Source organism: Oryzias latipes, chromosome 15 (assembly GCF_002234675.1).
Source record: "Oryzias latipes chromosome 15, ASM223467v1".
NCBI classification, from domain to species: Eukaryota; Metazoa; Chordata; class Actinopteri; order Beloniformes; family Adrianichthyidae; genus Oryzias; species Oryzias latipes.
In genome coordinates this window covers 22,918,673-22,942,601 of record NC_019873.2, presented here as the reverse complement: position 1 = coordinate 22,942,601, position 23,929 = coordinate 22,918,673, and the positions used below count along the sequence as shown (strand labels likewise).

The following is a 23,929-nucleotide window of genomic DNA, read 5'->3' as shown; positions in this document are numbered from 1 at the left end:
CAGATTATGAGCTATGGATCACACTCTTGGGACTGTGCGGCAAAGTCAACTCTTAACTATTATGAGCTGAATTCATTAGGCTTCCACATGCTTTAGACGTGTTAATGGATGTATTTGTGGATTCTCCTAAGACAGACTGAAATTTGACCTGCACTAAAATGTGGCCAAACATCTCCAGCAAAAGTCTGACTTTGAAGTTCTTCTTGCTAAAATTGTCCAATGTATAAACTAAACTGTTAATTTATAGGTCATTAGGCATTCATGGATGCATTAATTTTGTGTTGAAATTGCTTTATCACATTTCTTTTCTCATTTGCAGTGTTACTACTGTGTAAATATGATGCCTGCATGCAAGTGTGAAAAATAAAATTTACTAACTTCTTTACTTGCTTTATCGTAATTTGCAAAGTAATAACCTACATATGCAATAAATTCTCTTGACTTCACCTCATGTTTGTTTTGCTTTGTTTATAGTTTATTTTAGACCCTTTTTTCATATTTTTAACCACACCTTTTTCTTTATAACACAGAAAAAACAAAAATCTAATTCCACTATTGTTTTGAGTCCATAATACTGTGTGCTTAAGTTTGTTTCATTGTTTGAAACTGTTGATTAAGAAAAATGAACCAATACATTATTCACTGTTGAGTCAGATTATGCCAAAGAAGTTTTTGTAAAACTACACATGGTCTTCATCAGATCAGTACTGAAGCTGCTTAATATAGAAGGCATGCCACCTCTGGCTCAGTCTGCCAGGAAAGTGGTCATTAGGTCTTGGATGCACATGACCTTCAATCCTCTAGATGCTGTTGTTTAAGATATGATATGGATTTGGAAGGGATTTTTTCAAGCAATCAGAACAAAAACAAAAAACTATAGAAGGTAAACAAAAGACATATCCACATATATCAAACTTAATATGATTAGTCATGATTTGATTGGAAAATTTTAAAAAATAGAAGTGAAAGAGGGTACATATATACATATACATCCAAATATACAAGACATGCAAATGATAGCTTCATCATTTCTCTGTAGATACACATCCATGCTGGATATACATCCACAAACAAAACAAAAACTTTACCAAAAAATGTACAACCTCAATTGTTCTTTTAGAAAACAAACAAAAAAGTAATACATTATTTCTGGTGCAATCAATTCTAAAACGACCATAATGATTAGTATTATGAAGCAGAATATGAAGACAAAAAATTCTAAAAAATAAAAGTAAATTAATACAGTTGAAGAAATAACAGACAAACAAAATGTGAATATGAACACAGGTTTACAAAATGTTAATTATTACGAAATGTTACAAAATATTAATATGCAACACTTCTTCCTTACAACTTGCAACGAAACTATTTCACATATTTTTTATAATATTTAATCTGTTTACTTCCTTAAAAAAACATTGTTCATTAATGCATTGAAAATAAAACCCAAAATTTCTTCTAACAATAACAAAATATGTGATGTTTTTCTCTATCGCATGCCATGCAGTGTGGTTTTAATGCTACATTCAAATCCTATCGGAAACTTCTAAATTTGTTTTTACATGAGCTCTTTAAAAAATTATCACTTAGCACTCGACCATATCACAATTTCTCTCCCTCTTTGTGTCTAATTGCAGATGTGGGGTATTGTATTTAATGTAAATTACTGTAGTGAAACGCGTTAGATTGAGTTTTCATTTTCCCGCACGTTTCCTCCAACTCACCAGAGAAGGGATAACAATTTGTTCCAAGCATTAAGTGCAGTTCCTGAACGCCACGTTACTTCTCAGCCGGTGTTGTGTATTTACGCCCCTCGGTTTCCATGCTTGAGGGACGAAAGACACTGTGTTCAGGTAAACGCTCACATTTCAAACGTCCTTTACCGTTTCCACGCGTGTTTTTGTATGAGATCCAGTCAAATATATACAGGGATTGGAGCCAAAGCGACTGTCTTTTAGGCACGTCGGCAGGTCCTGTGTTTTGAAGGCTAGATTTATCGAATTACATTGACAGCTTTAGCTGGACATTAGTGTTTCTGTCTTTGTGCGCTGCATTATTTATGTCACAATGGCCCCATTGGTAAATTTACCGCTTTCTGTTATTCTGCAGGGCAGCAATATTTGGCTCACAGAGAGACTCCCTGAACAATGTGTGCAGAATGCAGTGTGTGTTGTAAGGCGTTACTTTATGTTTCTGTCCTCGAGGCAAAACATGCCCTACACACTGACTCCTTTTCTTAAATGCATTGAATACATGCCCCTTTCAAGCATAATGAAATAAAATGCAGTTTTTTTAATCAGCATGTTTGCATAAAAAGTGATAAAATATGTCATCCTAGAACTGGGTGTTAAAAGGCGTTAGATGAAAGAGGAAAATGTTTATCCAAATGTCTAGGTGCTGACAGATCAGGGTTTACTTATGGATCCCATTCATTCCTGCTATTTGAGTGTATAACACAAATGTGTGGCACAATTTTCAAATGCATGGAATATATTTATGTATCACTTTAAGTATTTATTAATGATTAGTTGCAAAGTATTTCTTTTTTGTTTTACGTATTGTGGAGATGGGGTTGGGGTACATATATTTGAAATCATGGTTACATTTACTCAGTTAGTTGCAAAAAGTTTCTAGGAAAACACATGTCATATTTACAGTAATAACTAAGTGTAAATGTAATTTAAACAATCAGTTCCTTCTTTAGTAAAGTATTATACAATTTACTTAATAAAATTTAGTAATTGGGTCTTGTGTGATATAAATATCACTAAGTCATTTTTACTTAAGAGAGTATCATGTGACTAAATGAGTAATTGTACTAGATGTAGTTTGTATATTCAGAGATGCACTAACATCTACTTAAGAATTGTTAACGCAAATTGTTATGAGGATAAATCTCATTAGTTATTTTTTCATTGTACATATACGTGTACATGTGGAGTTCAGTGTGACCTTGATCAGACGTCAACCGTGGCCCCCCCTGCATCACAGCTACTACACAAAGGGTATTCAAAACAAAAGTGTCCAAAAAACGTTATTAAAATGCTATAACAGTGTACATCCATGTTAAATGATCTAATACCTTATTTATTGAACATGCTTTTAATTTTTTTACTTAACCCTTGTGCTACCCTATGACCCCACCCTTACATTGACGTGTTCTCCCTACCATGACACAGGTGGATAAAGGTGAAGAGGATTTCATGTAATCTATGGACACCAGTGAAGATAACAAATCATTGAAGAAAAAAGGTTCAGCACACTGTCTAGTGGGTCTAGATGACCCCACTCCCAATGTTAAAGTGCCTAGGATAGCACAATGATTAAGAAAGAAAAAGAAAACATCAATTTAGAGTGGACTTTTTTTTTCTTTCCTGCAGGAAGTTCTTGTCACCAGAGTGCAGTGGACCATATGTGCTCTCCGATTCAAAGCTCCGTGACATTCTTTTGTTTTGTTCATCAAAATTAGGAAAATCATGACTCTAACCAGAGGATCTTTCACATATGCCAGTGGGGAAGAGTACCATGGAGAATGGAAGGAAGGTAAAACGGTGATGCTGCACTGCATGATGACATTTAAACTAATAACATCTTTAAAGAAATAAAAGGATTTTTTTCCTAACATCTATATACTTTAGAATCTTAGGTGTGTGTTGGTGGATAACCTAGACAAATCCGTTGAATATTGGTACAATCTTTTAACTTTAAGCACCGCAATACTTTGTAAATTGTCTACAAAATAATGTCAGGTGTTGCAAATAGTTTAAACATCAAATTAAATGGAACAATAATCAAAGAGAAGATGGTTTGAAAAACATCGAAATAAGCTTAAAAATAACAGGATATGTTAAACCAAAAATATATACTTTGCTTTTACTTTCATAAATGATTGTTAAAATGCATAGAGATTCCAGTGACAAGTTTAAAATAGTTGTTGTTCTTTTTCCTTTCAATAGTTTTTCCTTATCATATAAAAGAAATACAAACTTATTTTAAAACGTAAAGGAACATTTTCAGGTACTTTTACTCAATTGTCTGCCAAGAACTATCACACAGAATCATGACATTTTTGGACATTTTTGAAACCTTTACTTCTTTTGAAAGCCTTTACTTTTAGTTAATATTAGGTGATGCTCACACTGCTTTACAAATAGTGACACTTGCACATGTGAGTTGACCCCGTTTGAATAAATCCCAATTAGCAAGCATTGGTAGCCCAGCATGAGCTCCGTCTTTATCAAATCCTCTTGGTGCCTTTTTTGTTGATCTGTAAAAGTCATGCAAAAACAAGAGGATCATCCATTTTCTGTTTTTTTATTACTAAATTTACTTTTTCTTTCTTTAAATATTTGAAGAAGAAAAAAACAGTGAATTTGAGTCTGTTGCATTTGTAAAGCAGGTGTATAAAACACAGTTTGACACAATTGTCAGGGCTAAAACATTGCACCAGAAGGGTAAGCAGGGTCTTTCCTTCACAGTTTTAACAGCATGGCTCCTTGAGCCTCTGATTTTAAAATGTCCGGATTAAAACTGCTGTAATTCCAATTTGCATGGTAGGCAAACAGGAGTCCTAATTCAGCTGTAAAGCTTTAATTCACAGAGTGTAGGGTGATGAAGGGAATTTAAATCCCAGCACAGAGTACCTGCCAAAAGCTGTTTGACAAACTTAGCTGAAAATAAACGCCTGTCACATGTTGGCCCTTTTTTAAGAAATGATTTACTCTAAAGAAATCTAACGGTTCAGATTAAAAAAACAAAGTCAATTCTGTGTCTTCTGTTTTTGCTGATTATGTCAAGGTCGGCGGCACGGTCTCGGTCAGCTCAAGTTTCAAGATGGAACTTGTTACTCGGGTCAGTTTGAGAACGGACTTTTTCATGGCTCGGGCGTGCTGCTTTTCACAGATGGATCTAGGTGTGTAACAGCGAGATAAAAGATGTCACCTTTTTGTTGTTTTGTCAGGTAAAACGGACATCTAATTGTGTGCTTTCCCCAAACTCCATCAGGTATGAAGGAGAGTTTTTAAACGGACAGTTTCAAGGCACAGGCGTCTTCAGTCGATATGATGGGATGAAATTTGAAGGCGAATTCAAAGACGGGCGTGTAGAGGGATATGGTGAGCCTGCTACACCCTCCTGTCAGGAGGCAATTTATTTTCTCCCCGGCTTTCGTCATGGTCTACCACTTCTGTGCTTCCAGGACTGTTGACATTCCCGGATGGATCTCATGGTGTTCCCAGAAACGAGGGCCTGTTCCAAAATCACAAGCTCCAGAAGAGGGAAAAGTGTCCTGGAGTGGTACAGCGTGCACAAGCCTCTGCCTCCACCGCACATAGCCTGGCGTTTTGAAAGCCCTGGACAACAAATGAAAGAGACACAAGCAGAGTTTTAACATCATTCAGATGAACCTCAGGGATGTATGCCACATGCTTATCCCTGTTTCCCACCATCCTCTTCTCTCTGCACCCTTATTGAATCTCCTGCAGCGACCTGGATTGCTAAAAACATTCAACCAAATGTGTTTATTTCTGGCTGACTTGAGATGAACCTGTGAAGGTAAAGTGGACATCACTGGTCATGAAAGCAGCATTTTTTATTGATTGTATTCTGAAGAAGTGTCTTACAATCTTCCTCAAGTGAAAGCCTTTGTTTTTGTTTTGTTTTTTAAATCAGACAACTGGGACCTCTTCCTACAGTTCTTCTACTGCACTGCTACTTAAACGACTGCATATTTCAAGTGTGGTAGAGTTGAAGCACAGGGCATCTGCGCATAAATAAGTGCAGTGGTCTTTTGGAGCAGGACGAGTAAGAGTTGATTCTGAGCTCCTCCACATGTTGAAGTGTCCTTGGGAAAAATCTGTGTTCCTCTATAAGGGTAGATCCTTATCTAAATTAGGAAAAGATTAATGAGTTTTTGTCATTTTTATATAGATACTGCTGTAAATCGCTTTGTAGAAATTTTGCACAAATTTTAAAGTTGAAAACGTTCAGCTAGGAAGTGAATACATTTTATTTTCAAAGGCTGTGGTTTATTACTATAACTTAAGGGGCCCTGTGCATGTAATGTAAAATGTTATAGTAAAAATAGCTGTAAAATTAACCTCTCTACTCTAGATTCAATTCTACGAGAGACCTCAGTCCGCCGTCATTTTCCTTTATTTATGACCCACAGTTCACGACAAGACAAGAACAAGAAAAGCATAAACTTGAGAGCATCACTTAACTGTAGTGGACTGAAACAAAATTTGCTTTAATGCTACTAGAGCTGCACAATATGAGAAAAACATGCGATTTGCAATATTAGTGATCAATGTTGCAATGGTGATATGACATGCAATGCATACAAAACAAATAGCAAAACAACTAATACATAATTTCCATATCAATTTCAACAGTTTTATTAAATAATTACAAGTCAACATAACTTAAATTAAACTCCAAATGACCCACGTCTACATAGGAGGCCGGACTCTAACATAAAAGTCCTCCATTCGATTGGTCAACGATGTTAAGGGGTACATCCAATTTGTCTAAAAGGGGCTTTTTGGTTTTTTAAATACTTCAAGCTGGAATGATATTGTTTCAGCATCTGTGTGAACATTTAGGGTAATCATTTATCGCAGTTTACGCCATCTTTTGCGATACGCAAATCACAGATGCTAATACTGAGATTATGATATTTGTTTTATTTATTGTGCAGGGTTAGATGCTGCACGGATCAATGGTTTCCCACATTTGTGAATAGTAGTGCGCAAAGACAAGCAGAGAAAACTCTTTCATTTGGAGTAGTAACTTTTTACTAACCCAAAGAGCTCATTCTATCTCTTTCTGGCTCAGAAGCTTGACGAGAGGATCTTTAGGGTCTAGTCATGACTCAGACATCCTCACAGGGCATTCATTGCTTGCCGTCCCTGGATCTACTCATAAACTTCTTTGAACGTCATTGTCTAGGCACAGCTAACACATGCGGCAACACATTAGATCCTTCATGGCTTGCCCTCCCATCCCTTCTATTTTGTTCTCAATAATCAGAGTGGTCACCAGGTCCCAGGTGGTGGGCTGTAAAGGCACCAAGACTTGAAAGAGTCTGTGCTATTTCACACCAACCTGCAACTTGCGGGAGAACTGTAGGTCATGGCTTTAGGAACCCAAAGTAGCCACATAGTTCACAGAAAGCAAAGCTGAGATTTTGCTGAGATTGCCTTAGAGAGTTTTATGTTTGGTTTTAAAATGGATCATTTTTAAATTCTCTTCTCCTTTGCATTTGTTTTTACGTGAAATCCGTCACGCAAACAAAAGTTGAGGACCTTTTTGTTAAAAACTTTAAAATAAAATTGCTTCACTCACACACAAATCCAACAGATTTCCATTTTCTGACAAACCTCTAGTCCCGATGATGGAAATCATTGATGGGAAGATGTGGGTCTTTTTTTCTTTTAGATCATACTGACTTTGCATCATCAAAGTAAAATCAAAGACGCAGAGACTTTCAAAGTAAAGGAATCACTTGTTTGGGAGCAATTAATGTGTATTTATTTTAATTCAAAATACATTTTTGGTTATTATCACATGTTGTAAATATATTTCAAACTCGAAATAAAGATTTTCAGAATGGAGTTTTACGATGGAGAAAAATGTAATGCCCTCATCATAAAACAGGGTTTAAACTATAGGTTGCCTATAAAACATCAACCAAAGAGGAGCAATTATGAGATTATTGACAGTGTCAGTAAAGGCTTCCTTTTTAACAACAAAGATGTTTCTTAGGATGAAACTTGGCTGGTGCTATAAGGCCAAAAATGGAACTGGCTAAAGATAAACCAGAAAAATCAAGGGGCTTTTTGCATTGAATTCTTCTGTTTATATTCTATCAAATAAAAAAAATATTACTGTTACCCTTCATTAGTAGTACTTGCTATAAGCCATTTCAGTGTTTCATGGCTGTGGCACATTTGAGTACTGATACTTTAAAATACTCTTGAATGTCGTATATGCAAAGACTGAGACATGGTGCATTTAAAAAAAAGTCTCTTTTCTTTACACTCAATAAAACTCAACTGAACTTCAGCCATGTTTGCCCATATGCCCTTGCCTGTCAAGCTGAAAGCCTAAGAATCACACTAAATGTCTGTTTTCACCTGGAGTGAAATGGTGCTTTAAAAGCATGCCTGTAGTCTAGACTTTCACTTCATCGTCATGGTTACCATTGTAAGATTGTATTGTTGTGTGAGTGCTGTGACAAAGCACTGCAAGTTTTTCTGTAACGGAGAAGCATAAAGTTAATAAAGAATTTTGTTGCAAAGAACAAACCCAGAGTCAGCCTTAACTCGATCCGCAAAGCTGCCTAATTTACAAGATGAATTCTTAACAGAGCTAAGTTGTTTCATGGCGATTCAGCTAATCCATGACAGACCTAAAAAAATAAAGAAAAAAAGGAAAATCTGATAATAAAAAACAACAAAAAACCATCAAAAAGTATCTTGAAATGTCAAACGATTTTAGATAAAAATGTAATGAAGTGAGCATGCAAAGTTGAGAGTAAAATTAAAATAAGTTGTAATTGATTCTGAGCTTAAGTTCGAAATACAATTATAATTTTTTCCTTTTATCTAAAAAAATGCTTTCAATGTTTGAATTTGCTCTGTTTCTGTTATTCTTGTGTGTCAGGCAGATCTGTGGGGGTAAAAGGATAAAGGATGGACATACAGGTTCATCTGGATTTGGACTCCCCATCCTCCCCCTTTTCAAAAGCATACAGCCAATTTCAACAGAAACAACCACAAACCCGAACTTGTAAAACACACAGCCATCAAATTCTAGGCTGATGATGTATGTTTTTTATTTTTTATCCATTTGTAGCCTTATAATTGCCTGTTATATAGGCCAGGGGTCTGCAACCTTTAACCCTTAAAGACCCATCCAGGTCTATTTCTCAATGACCTCTACCCAGTAGGAGCCACGAAATCTGACTTCATCCCCTAGAAAAAGAAAACACAGCTTTGTGTTTATGTTATCATTAGTATTTTGATCAATATAATCAAACAGTTGTTTTTGGCATAAAGAAAAGATAAATAAAACAGAAAATAGCTTTTTCTTTTCTTAAAAAAATGAATTTTGACAGAGACATGACAATGACTTCCATTCAAAATAAAGACGTCCTGTTTTTCATAGGACCGACTTAATGCAAAAAATGTAGTGTTAGGTAATGCGATGTCAGCAGTAATAAAAATAAATAAATAAATAAATAAACAGTTTATTTTAGCATTTCTGGTGCATTTGAGCCAGAAATGTATAAATAAAACCAATCAAAATTAAATCAGAGATAATGAAGTGACCCTTACTCTATTTTTGAGCCATAAGGCACACTTTAAAATCCTTGAATTTTTTCAGATGTGGAAAATCTGCTTCATAATCTTGTTCACCTTAATTCTGGTTGTGCTTAGTGAACTACAAACAGATTGTATGTGGGACAAAAATCTGTCCAAATATTTTAGTTTGTCTTGTGATACTTACCGTAGTCTCCTTCAACTGTTTGTAAATGAGTTGAAAAAAAGAGTTACTTTTTACTTTTCAGTTAAGTAAAATGTCAGTGAGAAAAAGTAACTTATAGCCACCACTTAGAGTAATATATTTCCTTTATATTTACACAATACCCTGAAGCCTGTGGGTGTCAGACTATAGAAGTTCAAAATAATGTAAAATAGTGAAATGTGTGTACTCAGATTACACTCATTGTAATCTAATTATAGTAAAAATAATCTGACAAGTTTACATAAACTAACATAAAAAATAGTTGTACCAGTCTTATAAAGAAAATGGACTTTTCTGTTTATTTGTTGGTATTTTCTATTAGAAATTAGTCTACTATTAATATTATGGGATTTCAGCCATATTTTTGAAGAAATCCTATTTCAAAAGAACTTTTGAATTTAAAAGGCTAGCTTTCGTTAATTATAAATACACAGATGGACACAGACACGTCTGGCTGTTCATTTTTGTTGGTGTGTTGCTAACAGGTTAATGTTTAACTAGTCTTGTTACAGGAAGAGGCAGAGTTCAGCAACAGCAGCCATTTTAGCCTAACTTACCAAACATTACACTGTTTTCACCTCAGTGATGGACAAAGACAATTAATCTTCTTCTGCTATTTCTTCGAGGCTGGTTGTGAGTTATATTTTTATTGATGTTTAGTAAAAAATCCTTTAAATATGAGTTCTCAGAAGGTCAGGTAAATGCTGTGTGTTAAACTTTGTTAAACTCAATAGGATTCATAACTTTGAGAAAGTTCTGTTGAAAGAAAAAAACTAAAGAGAGCTGTAATTAACCTCCTAATGTTGTTAATGTGTTCATGATCCAGGACTGGAAAAAAGGGCCATGGTGACGCTAAATCATCTGAGTGTAGAGGATCCAGACGATGGCTCTCCGCTGTTACCTGTGGCTGCAGAGACACCCACACTCACACCTGTCAGCCACAGACAGCGAGTGATTCCGAAGATGGAGTCCAGGGATTTTTTCCTCAGTAGGTAAATCTGATTATGGATGGAATTCCAAATTTTAAATGTGAAAGGAAGCAGATTTGACACAAATTTTTACATTAGGTCACATTAGAAGCAGAGGTTTTTGAGTCTGAGTCAACATAGCATTTTGTCACTTCATTTCCTCTAATTAAAGGAAGCTAAAAACTTAAATGGGGTCACTGGGGTATTTTTTATATACCACCTCAAACAATCTGAATATGCTTTGCCATTGGTGCAATACTGTGCAGTTACAAAAATGAAAAAGATGTAATTCTTTGACTAAAACACAGTGGGCAACTGCTTGTGGTTCTTTAATTAGTGTTTCAGCCCTACTTTGTTTAGGTAAGTACAAAAAGTAAAATTATACCATAATAAATAACCTCACTGCCGCATAGCTTCTCCCATTATTTTCAAAAGGCTTCATTTATGTTTTTTTTTTTAGAAAAACTATTTATAACTAATTTACAAGTCTAATAAATATCTCATAATCTTTCAACTGTCCTATTTTGTTGGCCAGGAAAGCGAATCTTGCCTCGAGTCTGCTCGTGTTAATGGGATGCTACTTGGTGATACTGATCCCTGCATATTTTCCCATGGATAAAATGACAGCTGACAGTGACGACCACCAGTACCCCAAAGATCTGGTGAGAATTCATCATGAGCTACGTTTTACAATATTTCTGTACAGTCAACAAGCTTAACTGAAACTTATTTCCCCCAAATCAGGTTTTACTGAATCATTCTGCCTCCCTGCTGTCACATCCTTGTCAGCCTCATTGGTGTTTGAACCACCTGAAGCCCTTGTCCTTTTCCAAACGTCTCCTGGACATTCCAGTTTTCGTGCAGCAGGGTCGACCAGCGGAATGGGCCCTGGGGCCTCCTCTAGGGCTGCATGGCAGCGAGGAGCACCTGGCACTGACGCTTGCTTCAATGCCTGAACCTGGCCTGCCGCCATCACTAAAGACAAAAGACAGCTGCAGGCGGTGTGTGGTGGTGGGAAACGGGGGTGTTCTGCAAGGAAGCCATCTTGGACCCCATATAGATCAGTACGATGTCATAATCAGGTATTCAATTAAGCACAAGAAAAAAAAAATTATACAATATTAGGTGAGTCAGACTGACCCAAAAGAATTGTGAGGAAGTTCAACTTTTGATTAAACAAAACCACTGTTTCACCTAAAAATCTAACAGTAGAGACGAGGCTTTAATAACCAGAATGTCCCCCAACTAATCATATTTCTCTTTAATATGAAGAGGAAAAAAGTTTTGTCTTTTTCAGAACTCTTAGAGCTTTATATCCCCACCAGAACAGCAGAACAAAATGCGACCACTCCCTTCCTGCTTCAACCTTAAACCTTGATATCTTAAGATTTGGTCTCATAAGACCAAAGGGAAAGCATAAAAAATTCAAGTTTTTTTTTGTCACAGAGGTCAAGTTATATACATTTTTGTAAGGAGGAAAAGTTTGCTTGTAAAGTTAACAATACTGGGCAAATAAGAAATCATGCTTAAATGGGTTACAATAGAATTTCTGAAGACATAATTACATGTTTCACTAGCAAGGCATTGTCTTTCATCATTATTTTTCCAAGAAATGATTAATTCAGTTGTAAATAAATGTATTATTCTGTCACCAGAATGAATAATGCTCCAGTGGTTGGATTTGAAAGAGATGTAGGGTCACGGACAACCATTCGTCTGATGTACCCAGAAGGAGCACCTCATTCTGCCAATGAGTACAGAAAGACCTCTATGATTGCTTTGGTTGTTTTTAAAAGTCTGGACCTGGACTGGCTCACCTCTGTCATCACCAAAAAGCCTCTGGTAAGTCATCAAGGACACCTCTCGGATTCTACATTAAGGTTAGCCTTAACTCATTTCTTGTGTTTCTAAACAGAGTTTCTGGTCCAAAATGTGGTTCTGGAGGGAGGTGGTGGATGATATTCCACTGAGTCCAGAGAGCTTCAAGATCCTCCACCCAGAGATTATTCACAAGACAGGACAAGTTTTACAGAAATATACTCTAAAACAGGGGAATGTATGTTCTTCTAAGTATGTTTTTGTTAACAAAACAGCCGGATTGTGTTTTCATTATGTACTTAAAAATCTCCAGAAATGTGGGGCACATCTGAATAATCTAACCTTAATCAGTTTAGTGAAAGATGATCCAATTTCTTGATTTGGTGCTGAAGGCAACTTGAAAACATCTCTATTTTTTATATATAATTGTTGCAGAAATTGAAGAAAAAAACCCAACAACATATCTTCAGATTTTTGTTTGCAAAAATTGATCTTTTCTTTAATCTTTCTCAAAAAGATGAATCCCACGTTAGGTGCCAGTGCCTTGGTGATGGCTATGCAGCTGTGTGACCAGGTGAGCTTGGCCGGCTTTGGATACAATATGCAACACCCAGAGGCCAGGCTTCACTATTATGAGGCAATACGCATGGATGCCATGAAAGCTCAAGTAAGCAATGTGGACCAAACATTACTGGAAGGTTATTAGATAGTTTGTTTTCAGTGACTGAAATGCATTTTGTTCAAATGTTGCAGGTGGTACACGACGTCAGTGCTGAAAAACTGTTCCTGAGGGATCTGGTGGCTGCAGGAGCTGTAACTGACCTCACAGGAGCTCTTTAACTTAAGTACAGAGAATTCAATCATGAAGTGATTAGACTCGTCACAACTGTGACAAATACAAGAATGTTTTCATGAGTTAAAATAAATGTGCGCTCAGACATAAAGTAAAACTATGAAGACTATTTTTTGTGCAAAAACTCAGAAAATGTGATGTTTTTAACAAAATAATGCATATTTAATTTATTACTAATACTTTAAATAAAGTTCTACACATCTATATTTTTTGTTGAGTCAGCAATGGTTTACTATAGATTTGTAAAACTGTTTTGGAATGACGAAAATCCACCGTTTGAGCAAAAAACAGAGCAACTTTTTTGGTTCTCATGGTCACTGACACCATGAACGTTAGCCTCCTGTGAAGTGAGGAGCCTTAATGGCAGAACTGAAGCGCAAATAGATCATTTTGTTCCAACTGGCAACCCTTTTTTGGATCACTGCTATTCTCTGCAGGAAAACAGGTAGATGAGATCTTCCATCCATCCTCAGAACCCATTGAATCCTTGTCAGGATCACGGGGCTGCTGGAGCCGACCCACCCTCAACAGGTCATCAGTCTGTTGAAGGGCCACACACTCACACAAACATCCACATGAACCAATTTAGAGACACCCATAAAGCACGTTTTTGGAGTGTCCAGAGAAAATCCACAAATGTACAAGGAGAACATGCAAACTTCACACAGATAGGTCCCAGCCAGGATTCAAACCAGATCCCTCTGGCTGTGACAGTAATAACCACTACACTGTGAAGAAGATATCTTTATTTTAAGAATTTAAAATGTAAACCTTTAAAAAAAGCATGTGATGACAACTTACATTTGTAATTTTATTACAGGTCATAGACTGATCAAAAACTAAAAAGTAATGTTCTTTGCATAGCCCATAAAAAACACTGCATATTTACACAACAACGTTGTGTAGTAATTTGTAGACGTGTGCTTCCAAGACATAACATAAGTTACTTCCCCTTGGATGATTGAAACATATGAAACATCAAACAGGTGCACACAGTATACATAAATGGAAGATTTTCTTTCCATTACAGTTTGGGTAAAACTGATACATGGGTAAATCTAAAGCAATGGATTGCGCGAGGGTTCCCATAATTTGCTTGCAAGCTGTCTGCAGTGCTGGAGGATAATCTCAGTGGGAATGACTCCCAGGTGCACGGTCAGGAGCTCGTAGCACTTCACTGCCTCCCCCTGGTGATTCTTGCCATAGTACCGGAGCAGCTTCCTGCAGGACACATAAGACTGGATTAAAGTCCCACTCCAATCATCTTTAAATTTATCGTAAAATCATTCCCAGTGGTCTTTCAATTTGTTCTTAACCAAACTCAAAGAACCTGTGTGGTTTTCTGGGACATAGATACTGCAGAGTGGCAGGAGTTCATCAGAAACTCACCTCGTGGAGTAAGCCTGCACTTATTTCCCATCATACCTTCGTTTACATTCTCTGTAGCTTACAGCCCCTCACAACCCCAACCTATCATTAAGGGTGCAACAAAAATGCCAAGCAATATAGGAGCTATCCGGCCGAATAGCTCCTATAGACAAAGAAAAAAAAAATTACATGGATCTATTTGTCTGCAAGTGGATGCATCAGAACAGAGCGGATCAGGGAGCTTGTCGCCCGCCAATTGTAGTTTATACGCAACAACTACAAACTTTTTCCAATGGCAATGCTACAAAAACATGTTAAAACCACAAAAAATACATTTTTACTGGAGTGGGTCTTTAAGTTGTTTACCTATAGTAGTCATAGCCAAGCATCCCAATGGGTGGAGAGTCATCAGGTAGGATTGGTATGTCTCCAGCCTCCAGCTTGTAGCCCTTACAGGAGGATGTATGAATTTAAAACTTTTATGCTTTACGCTGATTTTTTGTTTATGAACAGTGAGTGAAAGACCAACATGATTAACTTACGTTTTCGTTTTCAAACCACAGGAAGTAGCAGAAGTAGAAGTCTCCATCACGCAGTGTGACAGTGGAGTAACCCTTCCGCAGATACTGTCGTGTCGTTCTGACTAGGCCCCACACCTTACAATTTATTTTTGAGAAGAAAAAAGAATTCTTTAACAGGTTAATAATACATACATACATACATAATAATATGTAATATATATATACATACATAATAATATGTAATATATATATATATATATATATATATATATATATATATATATATATATATATATATATATATATATATATATATATATATATATATATATATATATATATATATATATATAAAAGAAAAGCAATGTCTAAAAAAACAGCATTCCAGAGGCAATTGTCCCACCTTGCTCTTGATGTAACGAGCCACCGGTCCCTTCCCCAGCTCTGACGTGGTCCGCTCTGTGATGTTAAGTGATGGAGCGATAATTTGCCCCGATGATCTGTCTACCCAAATGAAATGGACGAGGCCTGGGAATTCCTCCAGATATGTGAGATCAACCAAGTTAAGAGTATGTACTTTGATTAAATTGAGTTTGATTTAAAACTTTTAAAGATTAAATTTAACTTAAAAACTTCTATGGAGATCTGCGAACAGTAAAAAGAGAGCTTTGCTAAATTAAAAAAGTGCTCCCAAATCAGACTTCTTTCTGAAGAGGATATGAAACCATGGTGACGTTCCTCTTGCTTTTTACCAACAGGAAGTCCTTCCAGTCCATTAGTTTCTCTCTTGGTAAATGAGTAAGAATGAACACAAATTAATTAATTAAGGAATAAAATAACAAAAATGCAACAAAAAAGGTAAAAACTTCTCAGACTGATACACACTGGACCATAGTCTGTGCTCGTTCCTGCAGAGCAGGCGAGAGACATCGAGGACCATCAGATGACCCAGTGTCAGTAAGAAATCGCTGACGGTAAAGGCTACACAGCCTGGTCTTCATACTCTTACACAAAGGGATCAGGCTAAAATAAAAAAACAAACATAAAATTATTTCAAAAGAAATGTAAAAATTAGTTTTGTGTGCTCTGAAGCTGTCTGGTCAGCAGGGGGCTGGAGCAGACTTACTCCTTATTGAACCCAGATCCTCCTCTGGTGAAGGCTCGGTTCTTAAACTCTGTCCAGACATTAAGCAACTGAACACACTGAATGGAAATTGGAAAAACAAAAACATACATTTACTCAAAAAGTAAAAGAAAAGAGAACTGCTTCTATCGTGTCAAAGTGTTTTTTTTTTACCTTTGAGTACAGAAGACAGCACAAACAGCTTATTCTACTTTTAAACCTACATTAACACAAAGGATTTTACAAAATCTTTTTAATGAAAAAAAAAAAAACTTAAAAACTCACTTCGACAATCTTTCAAGTTTGAAAAACGGTCTTTTAAAAATGATTATGCCATATTTGCCAAAATCAAGAAACCTGTGTCGTTATACTGCAGAGCGGCAGTAGCTCCTTAGAAATAATCCTCTGAGTTGTGGGCGGGGCCATTGGAAAAGAGTAACCCGCCCCCCTTCCCATTGTTAAGAGCTTTGTGTTTAAGCAGAGCAGGGAGCTTGTGGCCTGCCCAACATATTTTCTACATCACAAATAATCTCTTTTTCAAATGGCATTTTCATTTGCTTCTGATTCACAATGATTTGAATCAAGAAATACTCAGAAATGTCTTTTTTTTTTAGCCGAACCTTCTTTAAATATGTCCTCCATCATCTCAAAAATGCCAGAAAAACATGTTAAAAACACCAAAAACACTAGTTTTGATCTGATTCCGTCTTTAAATTTGACCGACAGGTAAACTTTATATGCAGTTCAAATGATATAAAGATATCTAAAAACAATAACCATGTGAAAAAAGCAGGGTTACCTGTAATTCACTTGGACCCAAGTCTCTGATGAACTTATCCAGTTTGCTTCTGGTGTTGTGCATGTTCAGTTGTCCTCTGGCAGCACCAGAACCAGCTTGGCCTTCATTTAAACACTTTTCTAGTTTGGTAAAGTCTTCCAGAAATGAATACACTGACCGGGTTATTTGAATGTTGGGAACCTGACAAACAGAAGACAAATTGTAACAGATTTGTCCAAAGTGTCCCCTAAAAACAAAGAATGTGAAATATGAAGGCAAACCAACACGCCAAACCTTAGTTAGCAGCACCAACGTGATGCCAGGCCACAGGGGGAGGCAGTACATGGAGTGAGGCACCATGGGCAACTGCCCGTCTTTGAGTTCAAGAAAGACCCGACGAGGGGTTGAAGGGTCAGGCGGACCAATTTCCAGAGTGTGCAAGCTGTCCTCTGCCATCTAAAGAAACGATTATTGCTGAAGAAGTCTCACTTTGAGGATTATTTTACGAATGAAATCCACTCTGACCTGAATGTCTGGGTCCACAAACTCGAACACTGGAGAACTTCCTCTGGCGGGCCGCTCTGGTGATGCACAAGAACACTCAGACAAACATAGGACTCAACAGAAAGACTGTAATGATGGCGATACAAGTCAAGGTAGCTTTAATGTGACTGCTCTCTGATTGGACAAACTTTCTTGGCAAAACTTTTAGCAGGCTCCTACATTCCTGTAGAATGTCAACATTAATCATTTTTTGTCTGAATATTGAAACCGTCTCACATTTCTTTAAAAAACAAATGTTCTAAGGTCTTTCTCTCCACCGACCTGAACTGCTAGAGTCTCTGCTGGAAGGGGAGGGCTCTGGTGTGTAAAAGCTCTCAGGGCCGGAACCTGATGTGCTCTCAGCATCCTTCACAAACAAAAACACTTAAGATATTAATACAATGAAGAGCTGGAACTTCCAAATAGTTGTAGATTTGCTTTGAGTAGCTGATGGGTGGTTGTACCTCAGGACTCGGTTCATCCAGTTCTACGTTGCTGGGATACATATTCTGCGCCATGATGATGAGGGTTAAAAGGTCAGAGGTGTTGAGTGTGCTTGCAGTGCGGCTAAAGTGGAAATGGAAAGGAAATGAAAGTAAATACATGTCCTTTTTTTCTGAAAATATCTCCTCTGTGTGCACAAATAAGAATTTAGATGTTGAGAAGAGTTCAGGCAACGACATGAACTCTATGGAAAACAGGCACCTGGAGTAGAAAGCGAGCAGTTTGGTGTGAACTAGGATGAAGGTGTGCAGCACCTCCTCTCCTGCTCTCTCCACTAGTGATGAGCTATTGATCTGCTGAACTAAACGGCGCTCCAGGAACTCGATGCACTGCTCACACAGCGTGGGGTGGATTAGCCTCTCCACTGCCTGAGAAAGAAGGGACAAAACCGAAAGAAAATTCATAACACAACTGAAATGAAAACAAGATTTCTACACAAGCAGCCACAAACCACAAAAGGTACAAGAATGCTGAATATTCAATGTTACAATGAATTTATGGGAATAGCACATAGTCCAAGAACTTAATTAAAATTCAGGAGATTCATTCCATCAGACTAAAAACACAGTTGACCTCAGTTTATGAAAGGGGAAGTATCTGCACAGCCACTGAAACTCAGTCCATGCATTCCACAGATCAGAGGTGTATAGTGATTGACTCTGCAGAAAGTTGGTGATCTATGCACATGATGAGACTGAGTTTACTTGTCTCCAACTTCACGGCTGAGCTGCTGGAGTTCTCAATAGGTAGCGATTATGTAATGATTAGCCAGGTGAGATCCTATCACAGCAGCATTGTTTGGGGAAGCAGTCTACATGCCTCAGTGTAGGAATTTGCACAAATGTGGCCACAAAAAAACAGAATTTACTTGTTTGGATGAGAGAGTGAATTCTTTTGGCAATAGAGTGAGGTTCGTTTGGAACATCTAGAGATTGAGCTGATATTTAAATGTATTTTTGCCCACAAATTAGAGGGAAATTTATAAAAAAATAAAATAAAATAATCCTGCCGCTCTGCAGAAACTATATCCTAGAAAATGACACAGATTTTTTTTTATTTTGGAAGGGAGAGCTTTTAAAATCGATCAAAGGATGATGGGAGTGGGAAGGGAAAAATAAACTATCAGAAGTCCTTTTAAGGCTTTGCACAGGACTGACAACGCTACAAAAATGATTGGTTTCAGATAAATCTGCTCAAGAAGGTCAAAGTAACAATTCACACCAAACAAACATTTGTTTTTTTACCAACTTTATGGCCCAACAGTAAACAAACCTTTCACAAATGAGTAGTGTCTTTTTAACTAGTGCAAAAGGCACAATTTGTTTAATGGATTTTTACTTGTGTAACCCACTTGTATGTACAGTGGTCCCACGGTTATCGTATGACTTACATTCTACAATAAATACGCAATAGAGAAGATCAGTGAAGAAGTCATCTTTTTTTACGATGAATATAATGCTGTAAAACCCTCACTACACATTTTATACACTTTTCTCAGACAGACAATAAGATTTTCTTGTTTAAACTCTCATAGTTTAAACGAAAATAAGTGCAGTATTATCTAATGAAAACCACGATCTGCCTGCAATTACAGATTTATGTAAATTTGGCAAACTGAACTTATTCTGTACTGTGCAAAAGACAAAGCAGAAGAGATTGATACACAATGGTCTACAGCCAACCAGGACGCAGAACCTAATGTGTTGAAACAAAAAAAGAATGCAAAATTGTGTTGTTAAAAAATCTGTGATACAGCCAGAAGGTGAACCACGTTGTAGCGAGGGGACACTTTAACAATGTACTTATTGACCTCCACTAAGAAACTCTGGTCACTCTCTCTGAGGTAGTTGTAGGTCTCTACGAGGCTCTGCAGATGTTTCCACAGCCTCACTCTTTGTTCTGTATCCTGAGGACGCAGTCTGGAAACAAACAATACAGATTTTACATCAACCAAAAGCTCCAGCGTGCACCGGCAGGAGTTAAATTGCTGCACAAAACGGTGTTTTACTCTTTTCTGAGGAGGCTACCGCTGAGGGTCACCATGCCAAACATCACTTCAGTCATCTTTCTCAGCACATAGAGCTTTCTCCTCAAATCATCCTCCTTCTCCTCACCGTCACCGTTCACAGCAATGTAGAGACACTCATCGAACTGAGGAGGAAAAAAAATGTCACAATCGGGCTCAGGAATAAAATGGAAAAGAGCGAAAAAAGCCGCTCTAGGATTTGCAAGGAGTGAATGTCAAACAAGTGTTGGAAGTGGATTACTGGGTCAGGCGCCTCAAGAGGATAAAGCTTTACTTCATTCCTCTACAAAACTCACATGACTAACGTGACGGCCTACTAAAAAGAGAGGCCTGCTCTCAGCTTACTGCCCTAAAGTCAAAAACATTTCTAGGCCAAAATGATTTCCTAATAACGGTCTTACAAAAACTAAAAAATAAAATAAAAAAAGAACAAACAATGGATTAGTGTCAAGAGATTTCATCTTTAAATGCTGCTCTCATTTTACCTGGCACAGTGCGTAGATGTGGTTGTTCTCTGTGGTGAAGGAGGTGTAGCTGTCACCCTGTCTGTACACCATGGTGCCGCAGGAGATAATGATGGGGGCAAACAGAGTGCTAATGATGTCTTCAAAGGCTGGAAGCTATGAGGAATGCAATTAAACAAAGAGATTGGTTGTAAATCTACATGACACCTTGGGAGTCACAAAACGCATAAAAGTCTATTTGCATGAAGTTTTCCTCCTCCTCACCCCCTCGCCCTCTTCCTGGGACGAGCTGTACTTCTCCTGGACATTCTGCTGAAATTCCTGATCGGTCCAGTGAAAGAGGATCTCTGCGCTCTCACTGGCTATCAGCAGGCACTTCATCTGGACCACAGATGCTCTTGAGTCCCGCTTAAATAAAACCTCTTCCCAGCTGTGTTCACATTAGGCTGTAAAAAAAACAGAAGTATAAAAAGGCTAAAGACATCAAATGTAGACAGGAAAGCGCAGGCTAGTAAATCATTGCTGAAGTATGTTCACTCAATAAACAAATGATATGAATCTTACACTAAAAATAAAAAAAGAACTTTCAAAAATAATGGGAGCAACACAGTCCACTGTGATGCAAAACATGCAATCAAAGATGACAATATTAGAAATAACTGTCAAAAAAGATCTTTTATAAATTAAGTAGATTCCTTTTTATTACATTATTGTTTTTCTTCCTTTTTAACGTAGAAAAGTGCAGTTTAAAACAATTTTAACGAAGAATTCCTGTTTTAAAATGAACAAAAATTAGTAAAACAAAACAACAAAAACAAAAAACTAAATGGAAGGAGCCGTTTCCTTCCTTACGCTTTATCATTTTTTTAACCCCAAAGTTAAGAACCTCTAGTCTGATATTTTAACACATATTTTACTTAGTATTCTGAATAGTTTTTAAAGAAAAACAATACAATATTTTTTTTTTATTTACAAATTGTTCCCATCATCCCTCATCTGTCGGCTGATGAGAAGCTTTTTTAATCAAACCTGCTGATTCTGTGACCTGTCTTTCTGATTACAGTCTTCTCTTTAGTCTGAAATTGTTTAGAAGTAATGGGAACAAACAAAGGCAAACTACAGAAAAGTATTTTTCTTAGTTAGTTAGCTGTTAAACGTGAAGCTTCCATTGCGTATTTTTTCATCAAAGTCCTATTGAAAGTCAGTGCCTCCAGGACTCACTCTTTAGTCTCCGTGCTGGACGCTCCCAGCATCTCAGTCAGGCTCCTCGTCTATCCAGAAATGCTGGTTTCTTCCCTTTTTCCAGTCGTTCGTCAAAGTTTTCTCCTCGGGCTGCAGCGTCGGTGCAGCTCGTTTCCTTCCGCACCGACGCGAAACCAAAAGTCACGTGACCACATGAGCTGTCAGCGGCAAACAGGAAGTCTGCTCTGAGGGTCTGAATTATTCTGTTTTTGTTTTTTTTAAATAAAACACAAGTATTTGAAAACATTCTACTAAATCTACTCTGATAGTTTCCCTGAAACCATAACAAAGAAAACAACAAAAGACCATACCAGGGGTCTGCAACCTTTAAGGCTAAAAGAACCTTTTGGGCTAATTTCCTACTGACTGAAACCCAGAAAAAGTGGCAAGGTTCAGCAAACTACCCTTTATTTAGATATTTGAGGCCATTATGCTAGTCATTTATAAATTGTTGCTTTTGAATGTTTACAACAATTGAATTATGACAATGTTATATTCTTCTATTTTGAACAATTAACCTTTTTTTTTATCTTCCTTTCAAAATAAAAGGCACCCTATAAAAATCTTCCAGCTGCAAAAAAACAAAAAAAAGAGAAAAATATATCATTATGATAATGATGTAAATTCATCCTTTTTCTCGTTTTAATTTTGAATAAAGACATGACAACATTTGTCTACAGAGCAATTAATAATTAATAATCTAAACACGTAACTATGCGGTTCTATAAAACGTAACCACTGTTTCACTGTTGTGCAGCAGAATTAAACTTATTCTAAAACTAACCATTCTGACATTAGACCATACCACCATAGTTTTGCTCATGTTAAAAATCTAAACATAAATGTTAAAAGTTAACTAAAACAAATTAACTAGAAATGCAAACTCATAATTTATTCAAATTGTTAGCATTTTTCTTCAAAACCAACCTTGTATTTTGTTTGTTTACTATTTTATTTCTATAGAAATTGATTGACACGTGCTCTGTACTTTTTTTTTTAAACTCCACGTTATCGTAAAACAGAGAACTCAAAGGAAAAAATAGAAATGGATCTGAAATATACGAAATGCTGAAAAGATTAACCTTTTTTTCAAAGTTTTTTTCCAGGAGCTTGAAGAATGCTGACCCAGTCATGTGCTGGGGCTTGACGTAAGCCACATGACGGAGATGCTGCTGCACTACTTTGGTATTTTTCAACCTGACAGCTAATGCTGGAACAGATGAAGCTTTGAACTCTTTTATTTTTAGCTTTCCCACTAAATGAGGGAACCGTCTGTGAAAAATTGCAAAAAGTTCATAAGAAAACAGTTACTTTATTTTAAAGACACAACCAAAAAAGTGGGGTCCAATGAGAGCATAAACCAACAATTTTATTGCTGAAATACAATAAAAATGTAACATCAATAAATATAATATAGACATAGGTCTATACAAAAGAACCTTTCCACACAGATTCAATTTTTAAACTAAAATTGTTTTGATGTGTAAATGGCGTATACTTATATAGAGCTTTTCTACCTACAAGGCCCAAAGTGCTTTACAGTCACAGACCCGTTCACCCATTCACACACACATTCACACACCAGAGGCAAGGTGGAGTTCAGTGTCTTGCCCAAGGACACTTCGACACATGGGTGTGCAAGGCGGGAATCGAACCTGCAATATTACAATCATTGGTCGACCGCCCTACCGCTGCACCACGGCCATGTGTGCAGGACAGGTAAATACATTTTGAATGCTGTTGGCAATAAACCCAACAGGTTTGACATTACCCAATACACACTGTGTGCAGTAGAAGGAAAAATTCCCTTGTACACTCTTAGTTCACAAATGTCATAAATAAATCTAATTTAAAAATTTACACATTTTATTTTCTTTTTTTTTATATTTTCATAAAGAGATGTAAATTAGACGTTTTTTTATATGGTGATGTGTGGCTGTGGAGGAAAATCCATGCATCAACAATTGACCAAAATCATCCACAAGATGGCGCCAAATTTCAATATTTGAAGCTGATTCCATCCTCACCCGTATTGTTTATTTATTTGGTCTTGGGTTGCAAGGACAGCAATCTAAGAAGGATACCCAGGCCTTTATCTTCCTGGTCACCTCTTCCAGCTCTACTGAGAGATACCAAAGTGTTCCCAGGCCAGTCAACAGATACAATCCCTTTAGCATGGTTAGGGCCTCCCTC

General features: G+C 37.0%; 3 protein-coding genes across 7 annotated transcripts; 2 read left to right on the top strand and 1 right to left on the bottom strand.

The window, feature by feature from the left end:
• Positions 1-1,766: 1,766 nt before the first annotated feature.
• LOC101164499 (MORN repeat-containing protein 4) lies at positions 1,767-8,302 on the top strand. Of its 2 annotated transcripts, none has more exons than XM_020709595.1 (5): positions 1,767-1,853; positions 3,180-3,543; positions 4,798-4,912; positions 5,005-5,114; positions 5,198-8,302. In XM_020709595.1, the coding sequence occupies exons 2-5, from the start codon at positions 3,477-3,479 to the stop codon at positions 5,344-5,346; spliced, it is 441 nt and encodes a 146-aa protein (XP_020565254.1). In that variant the 5' UTR covers positions 1,767-1,853; positions 3,180-3,476; the 3' UTR covers positions 5,347-8,302. The 2 variants fall into 2 exon arrangements, with proteins under 2 accessions (XP_020565254.1, XP_020565255.1); XM_020709596.1 differs by having other exon boundaries at positions 1,773-1,853; positions 3,470-3,543.
• A 1,725-nt stretch (positions 8,303-10,027) lies between these two features.
• On the top strand, positions 10,028-13,358 carry siat9 (alpha-2,3-sialyltransferase ST3Gal V). Of its 4 annotated transcripts, none has more exons than XM_020709211.1 (8): positions 10,028-10,161; positions 10,355-10,520; positions 11,032-11,158; positions 11,241-11,560; positions 12,152-12,338; positions 12,412-12,552; positions 12,832-12,981; positions 13,068-13,292. In XM_020709211.1, the coding sequence occupies exons 2-8, from the start codon at positions 10,372-10,374 to the stop codon at positions 13,152-13,154; spliced, it is 1,161 nt and encodes a 386-aa protein (XP_020564870.1). In that variant the 5' UTR covers positions 10,028-10,161; positions 10,355-10,371; the 3' UTR covers positions 13,155-13,292.
• A 569-nt stretch (positions 13,359-13,927) lies between these two features.
• hps1 (HPS1, biogenesis of lysosomal organelles complex 3 subunit 1) lies at positions 13,928-21,893 on the bottom strand. Its single transcript, XM_023963410.1, has 18 exons — positions 21,716-21,893; positions 20,759-20,940; positions 20,516-20,650; positions 20,013-20,155; positions 19,815-19,923; positions 18,206-18,372; positions 17,965-18,067; positions 17,783-17,867; positions 17,483-17,538; positions 17,252-17,413; positions 16,979-17,158; positions 16,183-16,259; positions 15,942-16,079; positions 15,777-15,842; positions 15,460-15,604; positions 15,078-15,191; positions 14,902-14,984; positions 13,928-14,388 (listed from the first exon to the last, which is right to left on the bottom strand). Exons 2-18 carry the CDS (start codon positions 20,873-20,875, stop codon positions 14,226-14,228), a joined length of 2,043 nt encoding a protein of 680 aa, XP_023819178.1. The 5' UTR covers positions 20,876-20,940; positions 21,716-21,893; the 3' UTR covers positions 13,928-14,225.
• Between the last annotated feature and the right edge of the window lie 2,036 nt (positions 21,894-23,929).

What these genes read in the sequence shown, in the direction of transcription:
- siat9 (XM_011484133.2), top strand. Translation starts at nt 10,372, where the DNA reads ATGGTGACGCTAAATCATCTGAGTGTAGAGGATCCAGACGATGGCTCT. An exon ending in CAGTACGATGTCATAATCAG is followed by an intron (nt 11,579 to 12,151) that starts GTATTCAATTAA and finishes TTCTGTCACCAG; the next exon opens with AATGAATAATGCTCCAGTGG. An exon ending in ATACTCTAAAACAGGGGAAT is followed by an intron (nt 12,553 to 12,831) that starts GTATGTTCTTCT and finishes TTTCTCAAAAAG; the next exon opens with ATGAATCCCACGTTAGGTGC.
- hps1 (XM_023963410.1), bottom strand. Translation starts at nt 20,875, where the DNA reads ATGAAGTGCCTGCTGATAGCCAGTGAGAGCGCAGAGATCCTCTTTCAC. An exon ending in ACATCTACGCACTGTGCCAG is followed by an intron (nt 20,156 to 20,515) that starts GTAAAATGAGAG and finishes TTTCCTCCTCAG; the next exon opens with TTCGATGAGTGTCTCTACAT. An exon ending in CGTTGGTGCTGCTAACTAAG is followed by an intron (nt 17,159 to 17,251) that starts GTTTGGCGTGTT and finishes TCTGTTTGTCAG; the next exon opens with GTTCCCAACATTCAAATAAC.
- LOC101164499 (XM_020709595.1), top strand. Translation starts at nt 3,477, where the DNA reads ATGACTCTAACCAGAGGATCTTTCACATATGCCAGTGGGGAAGAGTAC. An exon ending in CCATGGAGAATGGAAGGAAG is followed by an intron (nt 3,544 to 4,797) that starts GTAAAACGGTGA and finishes GATTATGTCAAG; the next exon opens with GTCGGCGGCACGGTCTCGGT. An exon ending in CGGGCGTGTAGAGGGATATG is followed by an intron (nt 5,115 to 5,197) that starts GTGAGCCTGCTA and finishes CTGTGCTTCCAG; the next exon opens with GACTGTTGACATTCCCGGAT.